This window comes from Homarus americanus, unplaced genomic scaffold (assembly GCF_018991925.1).
Source record: "Homarus americanus isolate GMGI-L3 unplaced genomic scaffold, GMGI_Hamer_2.0 scaffold32583, whole genome shotgun sequence".
In the NCBI taxonomy this organism is placed as follows: Eukaryota; Metazoa; Arthropoda; class Malacostraca; order Decapoda; family Nephropidae; genus Homarus; species Homarus americanus.
The window spans coordinates 8,376,120-8,393,876 of NW_024713129.1; the positions used below are offsets into that span (position 1 = coordinate 8,376,120).

At 49.5% G+C, this 17,757-nt stretch overlaps 1 protein-coding gene across 1 annotated transcript in view; it reads right to left on the bottom strand.

Annotated features, from left to right (window-relative positions):
• The window catches only part of LOC121870017 (cystathionine beta-synthase-like), a 147,524-nt gene extending 134,864 nt beyond the window's left edge, over positions 1 to 12,660 (bottom strand). Inside the window, 1 exon segment of the mRNA XM_042371745.1 lies at positions 12,457 to 12,660. Coding sequence (XP_042227679.1) covers positions 12,457 to 12,660 — 204 coding nt within the window.
• Between the last annotated feature and the right edge of the window lie 5,097 nt (positions 12,661 to 17,757).

Here is a 17,757-nt window from a genome sequence, read left to right on the forward strand (position 1 = left end):
TGGTGGTGTGTGTGTTGGTGGTGTGTGTTGGTGGTGTGTGTGTTGGTGTGTGTTGGTGGTGTGTGTTGGTGTGTGGTGGTGTGTGTGGTGTGTGTGTTGGTGGTGTGTGTTGGTGTGTGTGTTGGTGGTGTGTTGGTGGTGTGTGTGTTGGTTGTTGGTGGTGTGTGTTGGTGGTGTGTTGGTGGTTGGTGTTGGTGTGTTGGTGGTGTTAATGTTGGGTGGTGATGGTTGTGTGTCTTGTTGGTGTGTGTGTTGATTGGTGTTGTTGGTTAGTTGATTGGTGGTGTGTGTTGGTTGGTTGTTGGTATAGTGGGTAGCCATGTTGGTGGTGTGTGTTGGTGGTATTGTTGGTATTATTTGGTGGTGTGTGTGTTGGTGTATGTTGGTGGTGTGTGTGTTGAGGTGGTGTGTGTGTTGGTGGTGTGTGTGTTGGTGTGGTGTGTGTGTTGTTGGTGTGTGTGTTTGATTAATGTGTGTTGGTTGAATTGTGTGTTGGTGGTGTGTGTGTTGGTGGTGTGTGTTGGTGGTGTGTGTGTTGGTGTGTGTTAGTTGATGTTGTTGGTTGGTGGTTATTGATGTGTTGGTGGTTGACGTGTTGGATGGTGTGTGTGTTGGTGGTGTGTTGGTGTGTTGGTGGTTGTTGGTGGTTGTGTGTGGTGGTGTGTGTGTTGGTGGTGTGTGTGTTGGTGGTGTGTGTGTTGGTGGGTGTGTGTTGGTGGTGTGTGTTGGTGGTGTGTGTGTGTTGGTGGTGTGTGTTGGTGTGTGTGTGTTGGTGGTGTGTGTTGGTGGTGTGTGTTTGGTGGTGTGTGTGTTGGTGGTGTGTGTGTTGATTGGTGTGTGTTGGTGGTGTGTGTTGGTGGTGTGTGTGTTGTTGGTGGTGTGTGTGTTGGTGGTGTGTGTGTTGGTGGTGTGTGTTGGTGGTGTGTGTGTTGGTGGTGTGTGTGTTGGTGGTGTGTGTGTGGTGTGTGTGTTTGGGTGTTATTGGTGTGTGTTGTGTTGGTGGTGTGTGTGTTGGTGTGGTGTGTGTGTTGGTGGTGTGTGTTGGTGTTGTGTTGGTGGTGTGTGTGTTGGTGTGTGTTGGTGGTGTGTGTGTTGGTGGTGTGTGTGTTGGTGGTGTGTGTGTTGGTGGTGTGTGTTGGTGGTGTGTGTTGGTGGTGTGTGTGTTGGTGTGTGTGTTGGTGGTGTGTTGTTGGTGGTGTGCGTGTGTGTTGGTGGTGTGTGTTGGTGGTGTGTGTTGGTGGTGTGTGTGTTTGTTGGTGTGTGTTTGGTGTGTTTGAGGTGGTGTGTGGGGTGGTGTGTGTTGGTGGTGTGTGTTGGTGTGTTGGTGGTGTGTGTGTTGGTTGATTGGTTGATATTGTTGGTTGGTGTGTGTTGGTGGTGTGTGTGTTGGTGGTGTGTGTGTTGGTGGTGTGTGTGTTGTTGGTGTGTGTGTTGAGCTGGTGTGTGTTGGTGGTGTGTGTGTTGGTGGTGTGTGTGTTGGTGGTGTGTGTGTTGGTGGTGTGTGTTGGTGTGCGTGTTGGTGGTGTGTGTGTTGTGTTGGGTGGTGTGTGTGGTGTGTTGGTGGTGTGTGTGTTGGTTGGTTGTTGTTGGTGTGTTGGTGGTGTGTGTGTTGGTTGTGTGTGTTGGTGGTTGTTTGGTGTGTCTTTGGTGTGTGTTGGTGTTAGTTGTGTGTGTTGGTGGTGTGTGTTGGTGGTGTGTTGGTGGTGTGTGTTGGTGGTGTGTTGGTTGGTGTGTGTTGGTGGTGTGTGTTGGTTGGTGTGTGTGTTGGTGGTGTGTGTTGGGTGGTGTGGTGGTGGTATGTGTTGGTGGTGTGTGTTGGTGGTGTGTGTGGTGTGTGTGTTGGTGGTGTGTGTTGGTGGTGTGTGTGTTGGTGGTGTGTGTGTGTTGGTGTGTGTGTGTTGGTGGTGTGTGTGTTGGTGGTGTGTGTGTTGGTGGTGTGTGTGTTGGTGGTGTGTGTGTTGGTGGTGTGTGTGTGTTGGTGGTGTGTGTGTTGGTGGTGTGTGTGTTGGTGGTGTGTGTTGGTGGTGTGTGTGTTGGTGGTGTGTGTGTTGGTGGTGTGTGTGTTGGTGGTGTGTGTGTTGGTGGTGTGTGTTGGTGGTGTGTGTGTTGGTGGTGTGTGTGTGGTGGTGTGTGTGTTGGTGGTGTGTGTTGGTGGTGTGTGTTGGTGGTGTGTGTGTTGGTGTGGTGGTATTGTGTTGGTTAGTGTGTGTGTTGGTGGTGTGTGTTGGTGGTGTGTGTGTTGGTGGTGTGTGTTGGTGTTGGTGTGTGTGTTGGTGGTGGTGTGTGTTGGTGGTGGTGGTGTGTGTTGGTGGTGGTGTGTGTTGGCGTTGGTGTGTGTGTTGGTGGTGTGTGTGTGTTGGTGGTGTGTGTTGGTGGTGTGTGTTGGTGGTGTGTGTGTTGGTGGTGTGTGTTGGTGGTGTGTTGGTGGTGTGTGTTGGTGGTGTGTGTTGGTGGTGTGTGTGTTGGTGGTGTGTGTGTTGGTGGTGTGTGTGTTGGTGGTGTGTGTTGGTGGTGTGTGTTGGTGGTGTGTGTTGGTGGTGTGTGTGTTGGTGGTGTGTGTGTTGGTGGTGTGTGTGTTGGTGGTGTGTGTTGGTGGTGTGTGTGTTGGTGGTGTGTGTGTTGGTGGTGTGTGTGTGTTGGTGGTGTGTGTGTGTTGGTGGTGTGTGTGTTGGTGGTGTGTGTTGGTGGTGTGTGTTGGTGGTGTGTGTGTTGGTGGTGTGTTGGTGGTGTGTGTTGGTGGTGTGTGTTGGTGGTGTGTGTGTGTGTGTTGGTGGTGTGTGTTGGTGGTGTGTGTGTTGGTGGTGTGTGTGTTGGTGGTGTGTGTGTGTTGGTGGTGTGTGTTGGTGTGGTGTGTTTGTGTGTTGGTGGTGTGTGTGTTGGTGGTGGTGTGTGTTGGTGGTTGTGTGTTGATTGGTGTGTGTGTTGGTGGTGTGTGTTGTGGTGTGTGTGTTGGTGGTGTGTGTTGGGTGTGTGTTGGTGGTGTGTGTGTTGGTGGTGTGTGTGTTGGTGGTGTGTGTGTTGGTGGTGTGTGTGTGGTGTGTGTGTTGGTGGTGTGTGTGTTGGTGGTGTGTGTTGGTGGTGTGTGTTGGTGGTGTGTGTTGGTGGTGTGTGTGTTGGTGGTGTGTGTGTTGGTGGTGTGTGTGTGTTGGTGGTGTGTGTGTTGGTGGTGTGTGTGTGTTGGTGGTGTGTGTGTTGGTGGTGTGTGTGTTGGTGGTGTGTGTGTTGGTGGTGTGTGTTGGTGGTGTGTGTTGGTGGTGTGTGTTGGTGGTGTGTGTGTTGGTGGTGTGTGTGTTGGTGGTGTGTGTGTGTTGGTGGTGTGTGTTGGTGGTGTGTGTGTTGGTGGTGTGTGTGTTGGTGGTGTGTGTGTTGGTGGTGTGTGTGTTGGTGGTGTGTGTTGGTGGTCGCTGTGTTGTTGGTGTGTCTGGGTGGTGTGTGTGTGTTGGTGTGTGTGTTGGTGGTGTGTGTGTTGGTGGTGTGTGTTGGTGGTGTGTGTTTGGTGTGTGTTGGTGGTGTGTGTGTTGGTTGGTCTTATTGTGTTGGTGGTGTGTGTTGATTGGTGTGTGTGTTGGTGGTGTGTTAGTGTGTTGGTGGTTGTTGGTGGTTGTGTGTTGGTGGTGTGTGTTGGTGTGTGTGTGTTGGTGGTGTGTGTTGGTGTGTGTTTGGTGGTGTGTGTTGGTGTTGGTGGTTGTGTGTGTTGGTGTGTGTTGGTTGGTGTGTGTGTTGGTGGGGTGTGTGTTGGTGGTTGTGTGTTGGTGGTGTGTGTTGGTGGTGTGTGTTGGTGGTGTGTGTTGGTGGTGTGTGTTTGGTGGTGTGTGTGTTGGTGGTGTGTGTGTTGGTGGTGTGTGTTGGTGGTGTGTGTGTGTGTTGGTGGTGTGTGTGTTGGTGGGGTGTGTGTTGGTGGTGTGTGTGTTGGTGGTGTGTTGGTGGTGTGTGTGTTGGTGGTGTGTGTGTTGGTGGTGTGTGTTGGTGGTGTGTGTTGGTGAATTAGTAATGTGTTGGTGGTGTGTGTTGGTGGGGTGTGTGTTTGGTGGTGTGTGTTGGTGGTGTGTGTTGGTGGTGTGTGTTGGTGGTGTGTGTGTTGGTGGTGTGTGTGTTGGTGGTGTGTGTTGGTGGTGTGTGTTGTGGTGGTGTGTGTTGGTGTAGTGTGTGTGTTAGTGGTGTGTGTTGGTGGTGGTGTGTTGGTGGTGTGTGTGTTGGTGGTGTGTGTGTGTTGGTGGTGTGTGTTGGTGGTGTGTGGTGGTGTGTGTTGGTGGTGTGTGTGTTGGTGGTGTGTGTGTTGGTGGTGTGTTGGTGGTGTGTGTGTTGGTGGTGTGTGTTGGTGGTTGTGTTGGTGGTGTTTGGTGGTGTGTGTGTTGGTGGTGTGTGTTGGTGGTGTGTGTTGGTGGTGTGTGTTGGTGGTGTGTGTGTTGGTGGTGTGTGTTGGTGGTTGTTATTGTTTGGTGGTGTGTGTTGGTGTGGTGTGTGTGTTGGTGGTGTGTGTGTGTTGGTGGTGTCGCTGTGTTGGTGGTGTGTGTTGGTGGTGTGTGTGTTGGTGGTGTGTGTGTGTTGGTGGTGTGTGTGTTGGTGGTGTGTTGGTGGTGTGTGTTGGTGGTGTATTATTAACTGTTGGTGGTGTGTGTGTTGGTGGTGTGTGTGTTGGTGGTGTGTGTGTTGGTGGTGTGTGTTGGTGGTGTGTGTGTTGGTGGTGTGTGTGTTGGTGGTGTGTGTGTTGGTGTGTGTGTTGGTGGTGTGTGTGTTGGTGGTGTGTGTGTTGGTGTTGTGTGTTGGTGGTGTGTGTTGGTGGTGTGTGTTGGTGGTGTGTGTTGGTGGTGTGTGTTGTTGGGTGTGTGTGTTGGTGGTGTGTGTGTGTTGGTGGTGTGTGTTGGTGGTGTGTGTGTGTTGGTGGTGTGTGTGTGTTGGTGGTGTGTGTGTGTTGGTGGTGTGTGTGTTGTTGGTGTGTGTGTTGGTGGTGTTGTGTGTTGGTGGATTGTGTGTGTTGGTGGTGTGGTGGTGGTGTGTGTTGGTGGTGGGTGTGTTGTTGGTGGTGGTGTGTGTTGGTGGTGTGTGTTGGTGGTGTGTGTGTTGGTGGTGTGTGTGTTGGTGGTGTGTGTTGGTGGTGTGTGTTGGTGGTGTGTGTGTTGGTGGTGTGTGTGTTGGTGTGGTGTGTGTGTTGGTGGTGTGTGTTGGTGGTGTGTGTTGGTGGTGTGTGTTGGTGGTGTGTGTTGGTGGTGTGTGTGTTGGTGGTGTGTGTTGGTGGTGTGTGTGTTGGTGGTGTGTGTGTTGGGTGGTGTGTGTTGGTGGTGTGTGTGTGTTGGTGGTGTGTGTGTTGGTGGTGTGTGTTGGTGGTGTGTGTGTTGGTGGTGTGTTGGTGGTGTGTGTTGGTGGTGTGTGTGTTGGTGGTGTGTTTGGTGGTGTGTGTGTTGGTGGTGTGTGTGTTGGTGGTGTGTGTTGGTGGTGTGTGTTGGTGGTGTGTGTTGGTGGTGTGTGTGTTGGTGTGTGTGTTGGTGGTGTGTGTGTGTTGGTGGTGTGTGTGTTGGTGGTGTGTGTTGGTGGTGTGTGTTGGTGGTGTGTGTGTTGGTGGTGTGTGTGTTGGTGGTGTGTGTGTTGGTGTTGGTGTGTGTTGGTGGTGTGTGTGTGTTTGGTGGTGTGTGTGTTGGTGGTGTGTATGTTGGTGGTGTGTGTGTTGGTGGTGTGTGTTGGTGGGTGTGTGTGTTGGTGGTGTGTGTGTTGGTGGTGTGTGTGTTGGTGGTGTGTGTGTGTTGGTGGGTGTGTGTGTTGGTGGTGTGTGGTGGTGTGTGTTGGTGGTGTGTGTTGGTGGTGTGTGTTGGTGGTGTGTGTTGGTGGTGTGTGTTGGTGGTGTGTGTTGGTGGTGTGTGTTGGTGGTGTGTGTGTTGGTGGTGTGTGTGTTGGTGGTGTGTGTGTTGGTGGTGTGTGTGTTGGTGGTGTGTGTTGGTGGTGTGTGTGTTGGTGGTGTGTGTGTTGGTGGTGTGTGTTGGTGGTGTGTGTTGGTGGTGTGTGTGTTGTTGGTGTGTGTGTGTTGGTGGTGTGTGTTGGTGGTGTGTGTGTTGTTGGTGTGTGTGTTGGTGGTGTGTGTGTGTTGGTGGTGTGTGTGTTGGTGGTGTGTGTGTTGGTGGTGTGTGTTGGTGGTGTGTGTGTGTTGGTGGTGTGTGTTGGTGGTGTGTGTGTTGGTGGTGTGTGTGTTGGTGGTGTGTTGGTGGTGTGTGTGTTGGTGTGTGTTGGTGGTGTGTGTTGGTGGTGTGTGTTGGTGGTGTGTGTTGGTGGTGTGTGTGTTGGTGGTGTGTGTGTGTTGGTGGTGTGTGTTGGTGGTGTGTGTGTTGGTGGTGGTGTGTGTTGATGGTTGGTGGTGTGTGTGTTGGGGCTGGTGTATTGTGTTGGTGGTGTGTGTGTTTGGTGGTGTGTGTGTTGGTGGTGTGTGTGTGTTGGTGGTGTGTGTGTTGGGGTTGGTGTGTGTGTTGGTGGTGTGTGTGTGTTGGTGGTGTGTGTTGGTGGTGTGTGTGTTGGTGGTGTGTGTGTTGGTGGTGTGTGTTGGTGGTGTGTGTTGGTGGTGTGTGTTGGTGGTGTGTGTGTTGGTGGTGTGTGTTGGTGGTGTGTGTGTTTTGGTGGTGTGTGTTGGTGGTGTGTGTGTGTTGGTGGTGTGTGTGTTGGTGGTGTGTGTTGGTGGTGTGTGTGTTGGTGGTGTGTTGGTGGTGTGTGTTGGTGGTGTGTGTGTTGGTGGTGTGTTTGGTGGTGTGTGTGTTGGTGGTGTGTGTGTTGGTGGTGTGTGTTGGTGGTGTGTGTTGGTGGTGTGTGTTGGTGGTGTGTGTGTTGGTGTGTGTGTTGGTGGTGTGTGTGTGTTGGTGGTGTGTGTGTTGGTGGTGTGTGTTGGTGGTGTGTGTTGGTGGTGTGTGTGTTGGTGGTGTGTGTGTTGGTGGTGTGTGTGTTGGTGTTGGTGTGTGTTGGTGGTGTGTGTGTGTTTGGTGGTGTGTGTGTTGGTGGTGTGTTGTTGGTGGTGTGTGTGTTGGTGGTGTGTGTTGGTGGGTGTGTGTGTTGGTGGTGTGTGTGTTGGTGGTGTGTGTGTTGGTGGTGTGTGTGTGTTGGTGGGTGTGTGTGTTGGTGGTGTGTGGTGGTGTGTGTTGGTGGTGTGTGTTGGTGGTGTGTGTTGGTGGTGTGTGTTGGTGGTGTGTGTTGGTGGTGTGTGTTGGTGGTGTGTGTTGGTGGTGTGTGTGTTGGTGGTGTGTGTGTTGGTGGTGTGTGTGTTGGTGGTGTGTGTGTTGGTGGTGTGTGTTGGTGGTGTGTGTGTTGGTGGTGTGTGTGTTGGTGGTGTGTGTTGGTGGTGTGTGTTGGTGGTGTGTGTGTTGTTGGTGTGTGTTGGTGGTGTGTGTTGGTGGTGTGTGTTGGTGGTGTGTGTGTGTTGGTGGTGTGTGTGTTGGTGGTGTGTGTGTTGGTGGTGTGTGTGTTGGTGGTGTGTGTGTTGGTGGTGTGTGTGTTGGTGTTGGTGGTGTTGGTTGGTGTGTGTTGGTGGTGTGTGTTGGTGGTGTGTGTGTTGGTGGTGTGTGTGTTGGTGGTGTGTGTGTTGGTGGTATGTGTGTTGGTGGTGTTGGTGTGTGTGTTGGTGGTGTGTGTGTTGGTGGTGTGTGTGTTGGTGGTGTGTGTGTTGGTGGTGTGTGTATTTAATTGGTGTGTGTGTGTTGGTGGTGTGTGTTGGTGGTGTGTGTGTTGGTGGTGTGTGTGTTGGTGGTGGTGTGTGTTGGTGGTGTGTTGGTGGTGTGTGTTGGTGGTGTGTTGGTGGTGTGTGTGTTGGTGGTGTGTGTTGGTGGTGTGTGTGTTGGTGGTGTGTGTTGGTGGTGTGTGTGTTGGTGGTGTTGTGTGTTGGTGGTGTGTGTGTTGGTGGTGTGTGTTGGTGGTGTGTGTTGGTGGTGGTGTGTGTGTTGGTGGTGTGTTGGTGGTGTGTGTTAGGTGGTGTGTTGGTGGTGTGTGTGTTGGTGGTGTGTGTTAGTGGTGTGTGTTGGTGGTGTGTGTTGGTGGTGTGTGTGTTGGTGGTGTGTGTTGGTGGTGCTGGTGTGTGTGTGTTGGTGGTGTGTGTTGGTGGTGTGTGTTGGTGGTGCATGTTGGTGGGGTATGTTGGTGGGGTATGTTGGTGGTGTATCTTGGTGATGTATGATGACGGTGAATGATTATGTATGTTAGTGGTGTTGATAGTGGTGATATGTGGTGGTGGTAGTGATATGTGTTGTTGTTTTGTTGTTGGTGGTGGTGGTAGTAGTAAAAGGATGGCCAAAGACACCTAGGCGTAATAATCGGCACGACGTTCTTTCACACAGCAACGTAATGGGAAAAGGTGAATTAGTGGGTTAGGAAGTTCAACCTCTGTCTGAGATTGCTAACACAGAGCCACATGCGGCTTTTAGGCATTCACCCATGGAGTCACATCGCTGGAACTACCGGATGCGTACTATCCTGATATCGGACCCTCCTCCACCCTCTGAAGAAGCTATCAGCGTCAATTTCATTCCAAATTAGTGAAACACCCTTCACTTAATCCAGAGAAAGATCACTCCTTGCACTACCACCGAGACTAGGAGGAATGGGATTGACCAATCCAGAGGAGATTGCTGCCACAAAACATCAAATCTCAGTTAAGCTCAAGGCAGCCCTCACGGACCACATAATAGCTCAGAACGCAACAGGGAGGTGGATACCAGTGAAATAAATACGATTCGAAAGTTCATTACGACAGAACGACAGCACGGCCAACTGATAAGTTGCAGCAACTGTTGCTGCAAGTACCAGACAATTTGAAAAAAAAAAGAAGCTATAGTGCAGGAGGTGGGCGCCTCGAACTGGTTAATTGCGTTACCGATAAGGGCAAATGGTTTCAGTCTCAATAAACAAGAATTTACAGATGCCATTGCTCAAAGGTACGGTAGGCCAGTAGAAGGTTTGCCCTACCAATGCGTGTGTGGCTCTTCCTATGACGTCGATCACGCCATGGTGTGCAAGAAAGAGGACTTCATATGCATGAGGCATGACGAAGTAAGGGATCTCACAGCAAATATGTTGAAGGAAATCTGCCGATGTCAGGGTAGAACTGACCTCCTTCCATTGGATGGTGAGAATTTCCAACATAGGACTTCAAACACATCAAACGAAGCCCGTATGGACGTCAGTGCTCGAGGATTCTGGACGCGAGGACAGCGAGCCTCTTCGACATCAGGATTTTTATCCCACGGCCGCATGTCACCGTAACTTAGCTCTTGATGCTGCACACAGGAGGAACGAGAACGACAAGATAGGACATACGGGAGAAATTCAGAACGTTGATCACGTTCCAATCCTCTAGTGTTCACAACCCTAGTGGGATGGGACCATGCAAGATGTTTCTACGCCCAGACTCGCGGAGGTGCTATCCAAATAGAAGCAGCACCCAGAAGTAATGTTACAGCCTGGATGAGATGTCGACTGTCCTTCGCTTCTTAGGTCGGCTTTGCTCTGCCTCACAGGGAACGAGAGCATCGGCCCCAAAGCCGACAACAAGTTGCAGATATTGACTATGAGGCAATAGTCACTGAATGCCACATAGATCTGCGACTCAACTAACTCAACAGCTAGGATAGCTACTTATGTAGGACAGGGTGGCCAACCTTTTGTGTGATGTGATCTACTTTTCCACAGTTACCTGACGCGATCTACAATATATTCACCCATTGCCATAAAATACATAGATTCAGAAATATTTTTAATAATTGTTATGATATATTGTTAACAGGACAATCATAAACTTACTTTACTAATGAGATGATTAGCACTGCATGTTGTCTGCCAGCTTTGTTATAGTAGGACTGTAGGCGGTGACTGATAGCCTCAAGCAAGCATCCAGGTGTTCATCTGACATTGTTGATCGGTATTTGATGTGTTTCATGTGTGAAAATGTTGATTCAAAAGGTGGGTTGATCAAAAAATGCTGTAGGTACATGGCACATTTTCTGCATTGGGATATTTTCTTCACTGAGAAGGTTCCAGAAACTTCCTCCTGTTGCCCTGGATTTGATCTGAGTATCATTTTAAGCTTCAGAAGCTCATTTTCGACTTCTATATGTCCATTTAAATACTGATTCCATTCAAGATGCAATATCTTCAACATTTGTGATTTTACCAAATGGAAAACATATATGTTGCAACAGGTTCTATTGTTGCTATATTTGAAACCGTCTGTTAAAATATGAAGTGAGTTTTGTACGTGTTCAATATATCGAGTACTGCCAAACTGGTCACAGTCTCCGGTTTTTGGTTTTCAACATTATATTTCTGAAGTTTCGTAGTTAATGTTGATGCAGCTGCGAAGACACTAGTTTTAGTTTCTGCTTAAAAGCAGCCACAGGACTAATCATGTCAACTGTAGTTTTATCTTTCCCTTGCAGATCTAAGTTTAGTTTATTCAGTATGTAATCATGTAATCAAGCTAAATCTAGCCACACTTTTGTGATCAAAAGATCAATCTTTTGAGGCCAAAAAAAGATAGGAAACCTATCATCACTCCTGCACAGAATGAACCCACCTGATTCGGCCAGCCAATGCAGGTGCCCCATCAGTATTTTTAAATACGAGCACTTAATGGAAACTGTGTACTATTAACAAAATCACTGAAAGTCTGAAATAAGTCTTCATCCCGAGTTTTTCCTTTTAATGGGAGAATTTTCGGCAATTCCTCTTTGGTACTCATGTCTTTAAACACCATTCTCATGAAAATACATAATTGTGATGTATCGACCACATCAGTAGACTCGACAAATTGTAATGAAAAGAACACACACTCACGTATGTCTTTATTCAGTTGTTCACACAAACCTCAGCCATAAATTCAAAGCGCCTCATGACAGTGTTTCTTGATAGCTGAACATCCTTAATACATAATAGAAAACATTATTTCAGACTTATTTGTGAAATTTTCAAACAACGAATATGCTGCTTCTAAAAAGGCCCGTATGAACGCGAACACTTCCTATCAGGTTCCGCCACACACAGCATGGCACGGTCAAGTTTTTTGTATGTATCGCTCTGATGTGTGATAATCTATTCCCAGAAAAAATCTAAACAAATATAATATCCCAATTATAAGTAAAATTTGAAGAGGATTTTTGTATGACAGAAGGATGGATCATTAAGTTTAACTTTGCCATGCGATCGACTAGAGAAGATCTTGCGATCGACCAGTCGATCGAGATCGACAGGTTGGCACCTGTATTAGGATATTTAATCTTAAGGTAATAAAATGAGAAGTATGGCTATAAGGGGAGGATGGAGGCCAATAATATAAAATCAAATAAAAATAATAGTAGTAGTAGTAGTAGTAGTACTTAATTTTAAGGTAATAAAATGGCGGCAAAGGTGTGGCTATTGGGGGAGGCTGGAGGCCACTTAAAAAGTAGTAGTAGTAGTAGTAGTAGTAGTGGTGGTGGTGGTGGTGGTGGTGGTGGTAGTAGTAGTGGTGGTGGTGGTGGTGGTGGTGGTGGTGGTGGTGGGCAAAACGGTCTACATCACCGTAATTATCATAAACTGTTGTTGAAGGATTACTAGCAGCTCACAGCATTAGGTCAATATACGGACGGTCATCATATAACAATCATCACCATAAAAACCCACGGAAAATACACAAATAATATACATTTATATACTTGTATAGTAAAGTATTACAGTATATAAGAAAGGCAAACGTGTAAGAATATAAAACATCACGTATAAACTGTACAAACCATAAATACTGTCACAAAAAAAAATTAAAGCAAGCAAAAATATACTGCTTGTAATTACCGATAATTAGAATCAGTAATTATTGTACAGTACTACGACACTCGCCTCAAGACGTATGAGGCAATTATGCAGCTAATCAAAACCTTACACTAAACAACCCAACTGTACCACATGTGAGTCCATCACTACTATAAAAACACTCAGAATGCGGCTGTTTCATTGACTATCCAAGATATGATGAAACAGCTAATAAAAAAGTGGTGTCAACCAAGGTAAAGGCGATAATCACCCGCAGTGACTTTATAGGGGTGAGGGGGCATACAGCGACTTTATGGGGGTGTGGGGATGTCACACCACGAGGGTGGGAGTAGTCAAAGTCGTTATGTTGTTGTCGTGTAAGGCTGGTAAACCACCCACTCACTTCCAGGCCGTCCATGAGGGGGTGTCAAAGTGGTAGTAACAGTGGTGCTGGTGTTGCTGTAGGGTTGGGACAGAGCTAGAAGACTGGTGAGTGAACTAAACTATTTTAAAAAGGCGGTAGTATAGTGATGTGAGGCAGGGAACAGTCACAAGAGAGCCACTGCAGCGTAATATCGGCAGCGGCCCCAGCAGCGGCGAGAGAGGGTCCTTGTGTGGTGGTGGTGTCCTCAGGGAGTGAGGGAGAGTGGTCACCGCTGGGAGGTGCGGAGTAAGAGTGGGGGAGCGGTGAGGGAGGTGCCTGGAGGAGACTGTAGGGTTGGCGGAGTACGTACGGCGTGTTTGTGAGCCAGGACCTTGTCCAGCCACCAGCGGGAGGCGGGAATCCTTACCGCCGCCGCTGCTGCCAAAGGCAGACTCTCCCTGCCTCGAACTACTGAAGGCACTGCCCACCAAGCTGCTTCTGCTGCTGCTGCTGCTGCTCCTCACGCCCACGCCCGATATGTGCGAGGTCATGTCCTTACACGCCCACGCCCAGCCACTGCCGCTCCTGACCCCGCCCGCCGCGCTACTGCCGCGCGCCGCCTGCCACCCGTGCTCTCCTTCCCACAGCAGTGGGGAAGGTCACGCGAGGGGGGCCAGCCTCCCGGGATCCCAGCTCCCTCCCCACCGCCATCCAGTACGAACGATGCCAGAATACCAAACGCATTATTATCCTACCCTCGTCAATCACTACCAACAACGTGGAGAGGAACAAAGCTTTCGGCGATCACACTGCAGAAGGTGAAGCCAGGCGAGAGAGGCGGTGACGACAACAACAACCTTGACCACAGAAGGAGTCGCCCCCTCCCTCCCTCTCTCAGGTGTCTGTGCGTCTGTCTCACCACGCAACTCGCCACCACACCAGACCATCACCTGGCCAAGGGAGGACCCGCATCATCTTTACACGGGCATGACCCACAACACACCCACACGTGTAGGTACACATAAGCAACACCTACTATACCCACGACGTTACCCACGTAAGCGCGACAAGAAATGTCGAATGTAGAGGAAGAAGTTAATGCAGAAGTGAATTAGAATATGAAAAATAAAACCTGCAAATGAATGAGTCAACAACATACTAGACACCAGGAAAGTGGTGGTGCTTGCTCAAGTGGAAGACAACAATAATGTGGTGCAGGGATAGCGCGGGGGCAGCCAGGGGAAGAGAGAAAGTTAAAGAAGCGGAGGGTCGGAGTAAAAAGTCGGGGGACAGTGAATGAGAACGTAATGGAGGTGACAGAGGTAGAGGAGCAGAGTGTTTGTGGTGGAGGGGCAGTGTGAGATGGTTAAGGTTGGTGTTGAAGGGTAAGGGGCGGTACTGGGTACGTCGAGGGCTGGTGTTAATGGTTGGGGAGATGGTACTAGTGGTGGAGGTGTTGGCAGTGGTGGAGAGGGTGTTGGCATTGGTCGCGAGGGTGATGACAAAGGTGGAGGGTGGATGCCAGAGATGGAGGGTGAGTGCCAGAGGTGGAGGGTGGGTGCCAGAGGTGGAGGAGGGTGGGTGCCAGAGGTGGAGGGTGGGTCCAGAGGTGGAGGTGAGTGCCAGAGGTGAGGGTGGGGTGCCAGAGGTGGAGGGTGAGGGTGCCAGAGGTGGAGGGGGGGTGCCAGAGGTGGAGGGGTGAGTGCGAGAGGTGAGGGTGGGTGCCAGAGGTGGGAGGGTGAGAGCAGAGGTGGAGGGTAGGTCCTAGAGGTGGAGGGGTGAGTGCCAGAGGTGGAGGGTGGGTGCCAGAGGTGGGGAGGGTGGGCCTAGAGGTGGGAGGGGTGGGTCCCAGAGGGAGGTAGGGTGCAGAGGTGGGAGGGTGGGTGCAGGGGAGGGAGGGGGTCCTAGAGGTGGGAGGGGTGGGGTGCTAGAGGTGGGAGGGTGGGGTGCTGGGGAGGGAGGTGGGGTGCAGGGGAGGTGAAGGGAGGCAGAGGTGGAGGGGTGAGTGCCAGAGGTGAGGGTGAGTGCAGAGGTGGAGGGTGGGTGCTAGAGGTGGAGGGTGGGTCTAGAGGTGAGGGTGCCAGAGGTGGAGGGGTGAGGGGTGCAGAGGTGGAGGGGTGAGGGGAAGCCAGAGGTGAGGGTGAGGGGTGCAGAGGTGGAGGGGAGGTGCCAGAGGTGAGGGGTGAGGGAGCAGAGGTGAGGTGAGGGTGCCAGAGGTGAGGGTGGGTGCCAGAGGTGGAGGAGGGAAGCAGAGGTGGAGGGTGAGGGGTGCAGAGGTGGAGGGTGAGGGTGCTAGGAGGGTGATGGGTGCAGGGTGGGGGGAGATGAGGCAGGGAGGGGTACCAGTGTTGAGGGTGATGGGTGCTAGTGGTGGGAGGGTGATGGGTGCCAGTGGAGGGTGATGGGTGTGGTGGAGGAGGATGGGTGCCAGTGGTGAGGGTGATGGGTGCTAGTGGAGGGTGATGGGTGCTAGTGGTGGGAGGTGATGGGTGCTGGGGGAGATGAGTGCAGGAGAGATGGGTAGCAGTGGGGGAGATGGGTCCAGTGGCGGGGAGATGGGTGCCAGTGGTGGGGGAAATGGGTGCTAGTGGTGGAGGTGATGGGTGGTGGAGGGTGGTGGGTGCTGTGGTGGAGGGTGATGGGTGCCAGTAGTGGGGGTGATGGGTGTCAGTGGTGGAGGTGATGGGTGCTGGTGGGGAGATGAGTGCCAGTGGTGGAGGTGATGGGTGCCAGTGGTGGGGGTGATGAGTGCCAGTGGTGGGAGATGGGTGCCAGTGGTGGGTGAGATGGGTGCCGTGGAGATGGGTGCCAGTGGTGGGAGATGGGTGCCAGTGGTGGGGAGATGGGTGTCAGTGGTGGAGAGTGATGGGTGCTAGTGGTGGAGGTGATGTGTGCCAGAAGTGGAGGTGATGGGTGTCAGTGGTGGAGGTGATGGGTGCTAGTGGTGAGGAGATGGGTGCCAGTGGTAGGGAGATGGGTGCCAGTGGTGGGGAGATGAGTGCCAGTGGTAGGGAAGATGGGTGCCAGTGGTAGGGGAGATGGTACCAGTGGTAGGGGAGATGGGTACCAGTGGTAGGGAGATGAGTGCCAGTGGTAGGGAGATGAGTGCCAGTGGTGGGAGATGAGTGCCAGTGGTAGGAAGATGGGTGCCAGTGGTGAGGGTGGTACCAGTGGTAGGAGATGGGTGCCAGTGGTGGGGGAGATGGGTGCCAGTGGTGGAGATGGGTGCCAGTGGTGGAGGAGATGGGTGCCAGTGGTGGTATATAAGGGATGTGTCAATATTGGAGGAACTGCCAGGAAAGTATGGGAGTTGTTAGTAGTGAGGAGACAGTATCAGAAAGTATGGAAAGTGTCTGAAGTGGAGGCAGTGTCAGAAAACGGTACAGTACATGGGAGGGACGGTAGGAGGAAGTGAATGAGAGGAGAAAGTCAACGGGAAAAGACAGGAAGGAGAAAATAAAATAAAACTCAAAGAAGCAAAATAAAATAATGTAGAAATAAAAGAAAAGTACATATAATCTGGAAATAAAGAAGAACTGGAAGAAAAGGCGGAAGGAAGAAGAAACAGAAGAAATGGGTGTGAGCCGGGTAATAAATACCCGAGTCTGTAATTTGGAAGGATAATACATGGAGTAAAGACTGATTCCAGCAACACAAATGCAGTCTGGCAGAGTACAGTGTGACACAGTTCAGTGTGACACAGTTCAGTGTGACACTGTCCAGTGTGACAGTCCAGTGCATCACTGAGTACAGTTTGATAGTCCATTGTATCAGAGCACAGTGTGACAGTTTAGCATGACAGTGCAGTAAGATAAAGTGAAGTGTAACAGAGAACAGCGAGAAAAGAGTGACACAGTACAATGTGCTACAGTGTTAAGTCTGACACAGTCCACCATAAGGACGACTTTCGTATAATGCTGATGATAACTACAATATCGTAACCCCCCTCAGGCAGAGGTTAACGTTAAGGATCATCATACCTAGCTGAACCACAGTGTTCTTATTTCGTTTCTAAAAATTACGAGAGACCATATTTTACTATGAATGATACTGTGTGTATACTGGCTACAGTACCACTACTAACACTAACAATATTATTTCTAACAACAATAATAATAATGATAATAATAATCACTTTATTTTTGTGAATCTGCACCACTGGATTCCAAAACACAATAATGTATATAAGATAAGGTTATGGAGTTTAAACTGGTAAATTTACAATTATGAACCGAATCTTGGCTGAAGGAGGAAAAATTTGCTCTCGTGGGCACCACCGCGAAATGCTTTAAGAAAACACAACTTAGTGACACATAACAAACACATAGCCAGGCACAGCACGTTATGTGATGCTAATTAATATTTATATTTATCATTTCTGCACTTATCTGCTTACTAGCTGTTCGGGCGGTTGATCTACCCGGTGTATTCAAATTCGTGAGTCTAGGGGGAAAGTATCCACTACAATATTGCAGTGGATACTCTTCCCTACAAGTCTCTTGGCTCCAGTTCAGTGAGGTAACAGTAATAAGCATGTCATAACCTGAAAGGTTTTTAACGATCGTTGCGACTGACCGATTAGGGTTTTTACGACATAATCTGAAGGTTTTTAACGATCGTTGCGACTGACCGATTAGGGTTTTTACATTTTATCAGGAAACATGAGGCGTGCCACCTGTATCACTACGTGACCACATGATTAGTGACGAGCTAATCGACGTAGTAGCCAATTGAATCAATACGCAATTGTAATGTATTGTGGATGATCATCTGATCGCACATCGGATAAGCCTAACCCCTTGTCAAAACTAAGTCTTAGATTCGTATAAACTCTTTATTTTCAGAGCAAATACAGCTGAAATGCACAACGACACACTTAGAAGTGACTTAGATTTATTCAATAATACAGCCAAACAAAGTCATCTGCTTGATTTTACCGAACTTAGTGGCTCTTTTGTTCTTGCTTTTGGTCGATAATGTTCGTGGAACGAGGAACTTTCCTTGAAATGGCAACACGCGTGTCATCACTTGCATCCAAACGTTTTCTTCGCAACGATCAGACTTTAATCCTACTGATTTGTAGGCTCCATTTATTGTACGTACAGTCAGCCAAAGATGCGCCGTCCCCACCCTGGGACTCGTGCTCGCACTTTTACCTGGCAATACTTGGTAGAGGAAGGCTATAAAGGTGATTGATGGATCTGTTTTCGGCTGTATCATTGTCAGGATAATTATTAAACAACCCAAAGGAAGAATTTTATTAATAAACTATTCATTGTTAATTAAGATCACGAGAAGTTCCCAAATGTTCGTATATTTGTTTAAATAATGAAGAAAATTTTATGTCAGAATCTTGTGGCAGCTGTGGTTGTAGTTGAGTTGCCAATTCATTAATAAAATTTTCTTCGTTATTTCAACAGATATACGAACATTTGGAAACTACTGACGATCATATATAACAATGAATAGTCTATTATTATTTTTTTTACTCGTTTGTTTAATAATTATCCTGACAGTGATATGGCCGAAAACAGATCCACCAATCACAATCACCTTTACATACAGCCTTCGTATTGCCAGGTAAAATTGCGAGCACGAGCCCGGGTGGGGTCCATGCATCTTTGGCTGACTGTACGTCCTAATGTAGT